Source organism: Talpa occidentalis, unplaced genomic scaffold (assembly GCF_014898055.3).
Source record: "Talpa occidentalis isolate TD23 unplaced genomic scaffold, MPIMG_talOcc4v2.1 talOcc4.2, whole genome shotgun sequence".
Lineage (NCBI taxonomy): Eukaryota > Metazoa > Chordata > Mammalia > Eulipotyphla > Talpidae > Talpa > Talpa occidentalis.
This window is the reverse complement of record NW_023602073.1, coordinates 67,700,042-67,708,882: the sequence shown is the minus strand read 5'-3', so window position 1 is coordinate 67,708,882 and position 8,841 is coordinate 67,700,042. Positions and strand designations below refer to the sequence as shown.

At 38.9% G+C, this 8,841-nt stretch overlaps 1 protein-coding gene across 4 annotated transcripts in view; it reads left to right on the top strand.

Annotated features, from left to right (window-relative positions):
• The first annotated feature begins 135 nt into the window (after nt 1–135).
• LOC119252536 (24-hydroxycholesterol 7-alpha-hydroxylase) overlaps nt 136–8,841 on the top strand; it is a 79,958-nt gene continuing 71,252 nt past the window's right edge. For 3 of the 4 annotated variants that reach the window (XM_037519835.2, XM_037519834.2, XM_054698851.1), the window contains exon 1: nt 228–582. In XM_037519835.2, the coding sequence (XP_037375732.1) occupies nt 406–582 (177 nt within the window). In that variant the 5' untranslated portion in view covers nt 228–405. The other variant, XM_054698852.1, reaches the window with a different exon arrangement.

The following is an 8,841-nucleotide window of genomic DNA, read 5'->3' as shown; positions in this document are numbered from 1 at the left end:
AAGCAGAAAAACAACGCGGGGCCCCCGAGGCTTCTGGGAAATGTAGTCCGCTGGGCGCCGCGCCTCTCGGGCCGCTTTATCTGATTGGCTACGTGCGACCCCGGGCTCCATGGCAACAGCCCCCGCTCGCCCCGTCCAGCCTTCCACGTCCACCCCTGCTGGGTGCAGTGCCAGGGCGCTCTCGGTCCCGGGTGGCCAGGGCTTGAAAGAGAAGTGGAGGTGGGAGGGAGTGATGGTGCAAAAGTCACCTAAAAATTGGGGCGGGAAAGGCGGTTACAGTTCAGGGAAACTAATTGCACAAGTTGCAACTCGGAGGCCCGGAGGGTGCTCCCTACCCCGAGGGAAGAAGCGCCTCAGCCACCGAACTTTCTCCTTCTCTGACTCCGGAAAGAGCTACAGGAGAGCATGGAACTAATTTGCCCAACAGCGATTATACTCTTAGGTTGTATTGCCCTTTTGTTATTCCTTCAGTGGAAGAACTTGCGTGGACCCCCGTGCATAGGAGGCTGGATTCCTTGGATTGGAGCTGCATTTGAGTTCGGGAAAGCCCCTCTAGAATTTATAGAGAAAGCAAGAGTGAAGGTATGTGGCCTTGGCAGGTGAGGTGTCAGGAAGAGATATTGTTTTCTTATTTCTGTCATTGCATCTTAGGGAACATAACTTCTGTCCTCACTTAAACGACATTTTTATTAATTCTAAAACGACCTTTTTATTAATTCTAAACGACCTTTTATTAATATTGAAACTGGCAATCAACAACTATTTCTTATGCAAGGAATATAGATTTTTATCGGTTATGAAATACAATGCTTGAAGCTACCAGAGGGGGAGGGTAAGAATGGGAAGCAAAGGCTGAGGTGGTCAGGCAGCAATGGACTGTGATGGAGGACTATGAGTGCTTTGGCGGTGGGTATGGTACATGTAGTGCCTTGAAGCGATGTGAACCTATAGCCCTGAATCATATACAGTGATGTAAACCAATGTTACTGCAATAATAAAACATTGCAATAGTAATTAAAAGAATACAGTGCAGGGCCTCCCCTGGTGGCTCAGCGGTTGAGCGCTGGGCGGCGAGGCTGCCCACAGCCTCTGCAGTGCCAGTTCGGCCCAGGTGGGGGTTCCACATGGCGCAGAGGACTTCTCCTGCCTCGCCCGCTGCTCCCCTCAGCAGTGTACTTCGTCAGTTTGCCTGTTCTGTTCCCTGCTCTGGCTCTGGTGGGTTCTCTTGCCCTCCTGCGCTTCTGACTGTACCCAGTTTATTTATACCCTTGTATAAATGAATAAATCTGAAAAAGGGAGTGATGGAATTATGATTGGAAGTTTGTGACAGCTGTAGAAAATTTGGGGGAGAAAAACTAACATTACAACAGCATTAAGTCTCTCATTTGCGAATGCTGTATATCAATTCATTTATTTGGCATTCAATTTCTTCCAGAAATATCCTGTAGTTTTTTTGTAATGAGGTCTTGCCTGTGAGTGTTAATTATTTACTTATGTATTTTATACTTATGGGCCTATTGTGGATAAAATTTTTTTACTTTTTTTTTTTGCAATTGTGTCCTTATGGCATGTGAAAAATAAAATTTTTTGTTTATTTTTCTTTTAAACTTTTTGTTTTTTATTAAGCACATTCCACAGTACATGGCTGTCTTGAATAATATCTGTATAATTTAATGTTTCTGTAGCTGTTCAGACACAAATTTATTTTAAACAGATAACGGGCGGAGATAATTAATTACAAGATAGAATTACAGTATTCCAGTGCTTTAAAATACTAATATAATGGTAATTTAGAGTTGTTCAATTCTGATTAGCAAAATAAAGTCCAGAGTATGGCTTGGAATTACTACTGTAATCCCAGAAATTCAGAATTCCTCAAATGCCAAGTTCCCTGCTGTATTTTAATAGACACAATTCACAGGTTGTTTGTATAGTCAAAAGCCATAATTTCCCTAGTAACAAGAACTTTTATGTTAAACATGCAAAAGCAATAGCAAAAAAAGTCCATTCATTCAGAAGAATTGCCTCCTTTACTCCCTTTGCCCTGGGCTTTTCTAAACCTTTTGATATTAAAGCTGTCACATGAAGAGTGGTGAAAGTTAAATCACTTTCACAACTGCTGTCAAGTTTAGAACATCTACCATATGAATAGGAGTTAATTTTTAAAATAGTTTTAGGTACAACATCTCAAAAAACTAACTTAGTAATATGTGAAAGGGAAGGATGAATTTTTCAAAAGGAAAAAGAAAAACTAAAAAGCAAAATGCAATCTAATAATCAAATCACATACACACACATTGATCCACATGCCACTCTCCATGCTACAGACAAAAGAGAGCCCAGGGACCTTATTTATATATCTATATATCTATATCTATCTCTCTCTATATATATGCATATCAAACTTTCTATCTTATGATTCAATTGCAAGATTCACTTACTAGCTCCAGTAGTTATTTTGTAGACTCGTTAGAATTTTTACACATAAAATCTTTCCTGCAAACAGACACATTTTTTATATGTATGTCTTCTATATGTTTATCTTGCATTATTACAATCAGTAATACCGCTAACATATTGTGGATTAGAGGTGATGAGAGTAGACAAGCTTATCTTTTTTCTGAAGGTACTTAATATTTATGTTCATTAAGTGTTCATTATGTATGTTACAGATTTTTTGAAGTTATCTATTTCAGTCCTGACCTTCACTCTATACCAGGAATTCACAGACATCACGGGTGGTGGGGGGGGGGGATAGTGATTTATTGTTTGTTTACCTCTAGACAATTCTCTCCTCTGCGGAGTTTCATTCCATTTAGTTTTTACGTTTCCCCAACTTCTGCGAGGTCTTTGAAAACATGATCTTTGAAATTTATCCATCTTCCTAGTTGTCAATGAGACACTTGGTTTACCTGTTTCTACCACATCCTACCAACACAGAAATAGAAGCTTCTGAATTTGTTGGAAAAGTTGCAAAGTAATCCCTGTGCCATAGTTCATTTTAAGAGTTTCCTAGTGATTGATGTGGTTTGTTTCCCATATTTTGCTATTATAAATATTGTAGAAAAAAATGTCTTTTCTATGTGGCAAGCATATCTGTAAATTATCAAAGTGAGTGTAATAGGAAACTGAGTGTTTTGAGTAGAGGAGTGAGGTGATCTGACTTCAATTTTAAAGCACCCCTTTGGCTGCTCTGCTGAACAAAAATATGAGTAAAAGAAAGAAGATATTTTTAAGGTTAGTGCATTAATTCAAGATTGAGATCATAGTTTAGATTGACCACTGTGATAGCAGTGCATGTTTGAGAAGTGGCTTGATATCTTTTTTTTTTTTAAGTTTTTTTTTTATTTATTTAAGAACGGGGTACAGGCCAGATGTGCGGGAGGGTGAGAGGATTCACCAGAGACAGAGTGGGGAGCAGAACAGGCAGACTTACGAAATACACTGCTGAGGGGAGCAGCGGACGAGCCAGGAGAGGTCTGCCATGCCATGTGGGATCCTTGCCAGCCGACTGGCCAGCCAGGATCAAACCTGTGCCGCAGAGGCTGCAGACAGCTTCATAGCGCTGAGCTCAACTGCCTGGGACACCAGGGGAGGCCTTGCTTGATATCTTTTGAAGATGTAAGTAACAGGATTTGCCAGTAGATTGCAAAGAATGAAAAGGATCAAAGGTGGTTCAACAGGTTTGGCTACAGAAACTAGAAAGTATAGTTGCTAACAAGTAAGATGGGCAAGATTGTAAGAACTCATTGGGAGGGAGGATAGGAACTCCAATTTAGATAGATAAGAGTTTGGGATGTTGATAGCCAAGTGGAGACGTTGAGGTAAGCAGTTGGATACATGAGTTTGGAAGTTGGGAAAGAGTTCCAATTATGCAACTTTTTTCACATATATATTTCGATTTTACCCTTTTTAGTTTTTGTATTTTTACATTCTCTTTCCTTAGGCTCTTTCTGTTGTTGTTGTTATTTTGTGGTGTATAGTCTCTCTTGTATATATTGTAGTTGTCTTTTCTTCAGAAATGCCTTTATTGTCTTTTTTTTCCCCCTGAGTTTCTTTTTCCCCTAATTTTCCTCTATTGCCTAGCTATTTCTTCCATGTTTTCTTATACTTCTGCTTTATTTCATTTGCAGCTGCAACTATTACATAATATTTGAATTCACAAAAGTAATTCTGCATGACAGGTTTTATATGCTCTTAGGCGAAACACTTTTCGGTGAATTTTATCATTTTTAAGGAATTTCTGCTTTTTAAAGTTTTTTTATAGTTCTGAATTTTTCCTTTTTGTTTACTAATATTTTAATGAGTTGAGTTATCTTGAACCACTTGTTAGCAGGAGGATTTGATTGGGGGATGTTGTTTTCCAGGTTTCTCAGCTTATGTTTGTTTTCTCTTCTCTTTTACTACAGTGAAAAAATACCACCTCTGTGCATCCATGGCTCCTGTCTTTCAGGATCTAATCTAGACATGATCTCTTACTGCCTTTCTTCAATAGCTGCTCCTACTAAGAGACACAACTCTTGTCTTCTCAGGTGTTCTCTTTACTTTTAGAAGATGGAGCTTTCTGGACCCTTCTGAACAATTTTTGTGTAACTTTTTGCTACCTTCCCTAATACTGTTTAATCTTAGCCCATCTCACAGTGGTTCCATATCCTTGCATATTCCTGTTTCTCTCACATCCTACTGTTGAAATTTCTGATGCCTGTTGGTTTCAGATGCTGTGGCCTACACTTTTATAGTTTGTTGATTTCTTTTTCTTGCTTACCTGAGTATGGTGCTTGTTCTCCTTGTGGTTTTGTGTGGTTTCCAGAAAAGAGGTGGAACAATCCAGAAAGAAGTTGTCACAATTTCTAGCAAAGTTTGAAGTTCATTTTCTTTAAAAATTCTTTCTTTTGTCAATAGGTTCATATGCTAAAGGTATAAGTAAGCATCTATACGATGAAAATTATTCCTCTTCTTTGTCCTCTGGCTGTCTAGTTAACCTTCCTTTATTCTCTTGTGTAACTGTTAGAGGTATCCTATGACTTAAAAAATTAATTAGGAATGTTTACTTCTGAAATGATAACATAAATTTACTTTGCCCTATTTGTCCCACAAAGTAAGACATAAACAATGCTTGAACATTATTTGTAAAACAAGCATAAGATTCTGAAAGGTAGAGAGAGGAAGGCAGATAGGTCAGTGACCATAGGATCTGAGGTAAAAAATGACAGTGAGTTCCCTAAGTTTTCTTTCTGCTTCATGTATCTAGAGTCTAGATTGGGATTCTAGAAAGCCCAAAAACCTGGAAATGCCAATAGGCACAGACAAAAAATGTGCCCCAAGAAAAGCCTATTCTCTCCAGATAACCAGGAAAGGAGCAATCTGGCAAAATGAAAACTTCCAGACAATAATAACTATTGTAATACAGTCAAACACTGCAGAAAAATCTTTGGCGTTACCTTAGTCAGCAAATGACAAGCAGGAAACCTAACTATACAGTCTTGCTAGCCTATAACCCTCTGCTCCAAGATGGAGTGGTATCAGAGGAGGCCTGACTTTTTTTTTTTTTAAAGATTTATTTTTATTTATTTATACAAGCACTGGGTACAGTCAGAAGCGCGGGAGGGTGAGAGAATTCACCAGAGCCAGAGCGGGGAGCAAAACAGGCAAACTGATGAAGAAATACACTGCTGAAGGGAGCAGCAGACAGTAGGAGAGGTCTGTGCGCCATGTGGGACCCTCGCTGGCAGCTGGGGATCAAACCGGCGGTGCAGAGACTGTGGGCAGCTTCACAACCCTGCGCTCAACCGCTGTGCCACCGAGGAGGCTCTAGAAAATCCTGACTTTCTATGCCTTTCAATAATAAATCCATCCTACTGCAGTTTTAAGGCCATACCAGGATCCTGCTACAACCCAGCAGTAGCATGGAGTCTCCCACAACCCACAACTCATTGGGGTTGAGACTGCTGAGCCTTATAAAGTCAGGATTTTTTACACCACTCAACAATAAAGAGGCTACTTCCTAACTTCTTATTTCCATATCTGTGGAGGCCATGATGAAGTAGTAATGAGAAGCCCACTCCTCTCAGATGGAGTTGTATAAGAAGAAATCTAGTAGGGAATCTTAACTTTCATCTCCAACTGATACAGGGCAGCAAGGGGCATTAAAACTGGCCAAGGACACTGCCCGAATAGTTTACTGATCACCATCTGAGTTCTTCACCCACACACACAATTGCAAGACTACTCAGGTTCAAAGAACAGCTACCAGTTACACAACCAGCATTAGCAAGGTGTAAGTAGAGACCAAGTGAAGAGCCTAAATTTCTACCTATCATATAGGTAGATAATGTGACACCCCACTTCCTACCTGACAATAATGCCAAAGGAGGCCTGGAAAACATAAGATTTAAATAAGATTCAGAGTGTCATTCCATAATATACCAAGTATCCAGATTTCAACAGAAAATCACTCCTCCTACAAAGAACCAGGCAGATTTCAACTTGAATAACAAAAGACAATCAAGAGATGACAACATTGAGATGACACAGATATGACAACTCTCTGACAAGGACCTTAAGGTAATCATGGTAAAGTGCTTCAACTATTAAGTAATTATAAACATTTTTGAATCAAATGGAAAAAAATAAAAAGTATCAATAAAGAAATAGAAAGTCTCTCAAAAGAAATAGCTCATATAAATAAGAAACAAATGGAAATTTTAGAAATGAAAATAAAATAACTAATAAAGAATAAAAACTCAATGGATGGGTACAACAGCACGATAGATAACAGGAAGAAAACAATCAGTGACCTTGAAGATAGCTCAATTATCCAATATAAAAGACAGAAGAAGTACTGAAAAAAAAAAAAGGATAGCCCATTAGGGACTTTATAACAAAAGAATTAACATTCATGTTGTCAGAGTTCCAGAAGGAGTGAAGAGAGGGTAGGGATGAAAGGTATTTGTAGAAATAAGGCTGAAAAATTCCCAAATTGGCTAATGACCAAAATTAAGCTAATTCCAAAGAAGAGAAACCTAAGGAAATGTACACCAACACCCATGATAGTCAAACTTCTGCAGTCTAAGGTCAAAGAAAGAATTCTTAAAAGCAGCAAGAGAATAATGAAACCTCATTATGGTGAGCAGACAGATTCCGCATCAGAAACCATGGAAGTGAGAAGAAAGTAAAGTAACATTTTCTCAAGTACTCAAAGAAGAGAGAACTGTCAACTAAGAATCTTCGTGTTAGCAGAACTATCCACTTGAAATTAAGGGGAAAACAAGACATTTTCAGTTAAAGGAAGACTAAATCTTTTGCTCTCAAACCTATCTTAAACATTTAACTCAAGGAAGTTCTCTAAATGGAAAAGAGCAATAAAAGAAGAAATCTTGGACATCAAGAAGGACATAGTAATCAAAATATATGCGAATACAATAGACTTTACTTCTCTTCAGATTTCTAAATTATGTTTTGTCCTGAAACAAAAATTGCAACACATGAACTGGTAATAAACTACACTGATTGACTATGATTAGTTATATATGAATAAAGTAATACCAAGAGCAATAACTGAAGAAACTAATCAAAAAAGATACACTCAAAAATATTATAGACCTGGTACTGCCCACCATTGTGTCCTAGGAATGATCATGTGCCATTCATGGCAGGTTAAGGTATGATTGTAATATTGAAGTAGTGATGAGCATGAATGATATTTCAAGGTATTTATAACTATAATGTTATATAAAGTATGGGAGTTTGTTCTTAGAAAATACATGTTGGCTGTGGTCTGGTAAAGTCATCCTGACCATAGGAAGAAATGAGAATGTTTCTTGGAAGGAAGTTTATTATTTTGAGGGGAAGAGGAGGGTCACTGTATGCTGTGCAGGGCCAGGGGATAAAGCACCAGTGTCAGTGAGGAGGCATAAGAGGAGCTAGAGAAAAGCCTGTGCAGAGTCTTGATCTAGACTCACTGAGGAACACCAAGACAGGGTAGGGGAAACAATTTAGTATTGACTAGTTTGAATAATTCTGAATGTCTTTGAGTGATAGTGATGGTCTCTGGTTGTTTGGTACCTGGCCCTGGGCTGCTTTAGAATAGAAGAACTTTTGGCATGAAGTGTGTGAAATAAGGAAGTAGTCAGGAACTGGGGTATAGACTCTAGATGGGTTGTTTTGCTTAAGAAAGGCATACCTCTGACTAAGTGAGCTCTTTGTTCTTCCTGAGAATTGGCTAGCCCGAGGCTAGGGCAATTTCTCCTTAGTAGCAAGGCTGCTAAAGCCAGAACATCAAAAATAAGAAAATAATAGCTAATATAATTAGCCTCATGATGAATTGATGCCAAATAGACACAGAATTTAAGGAAATGCATATGAAACAATGGTTTCTTTTGATGATAGAGTCATGGATAACATTGGGGGTTGTTACTTACATTCGTATTTTGATAAAATGTTAAATTATAATTACAGGTCATTGAGAATATTGATATTTTTGGGTCTCCCCGGTGGCGCAGTGGTTGAGCGCTGGGTTGCGAACCGGTTCGATCCCCGGCTGCTCCCCAGCCACCAGAGGAGGGTCCCACATGGCGCGCAGACATCTCCTGCCGCCCGCTGCTCCCCTCAGCAGTGTACTTCAGTCCTTCTGCCTGCTCTGCTTCCCGCTCTGGCTCTGGTGAATTCTCTCACCCTCCCGCACTTCTGACTGTACCCAGTGCATGCATAAACAAAAAACAAACAAACAAATAAAATAAATAAATAAAACATGCCTCTATAAAATAAAAAAAATTGTATATTCTAAAAAAAAAAAAAAAAAGAAAATATTGATATTTTTTTCCCAGTAATATCTTGGGCTCC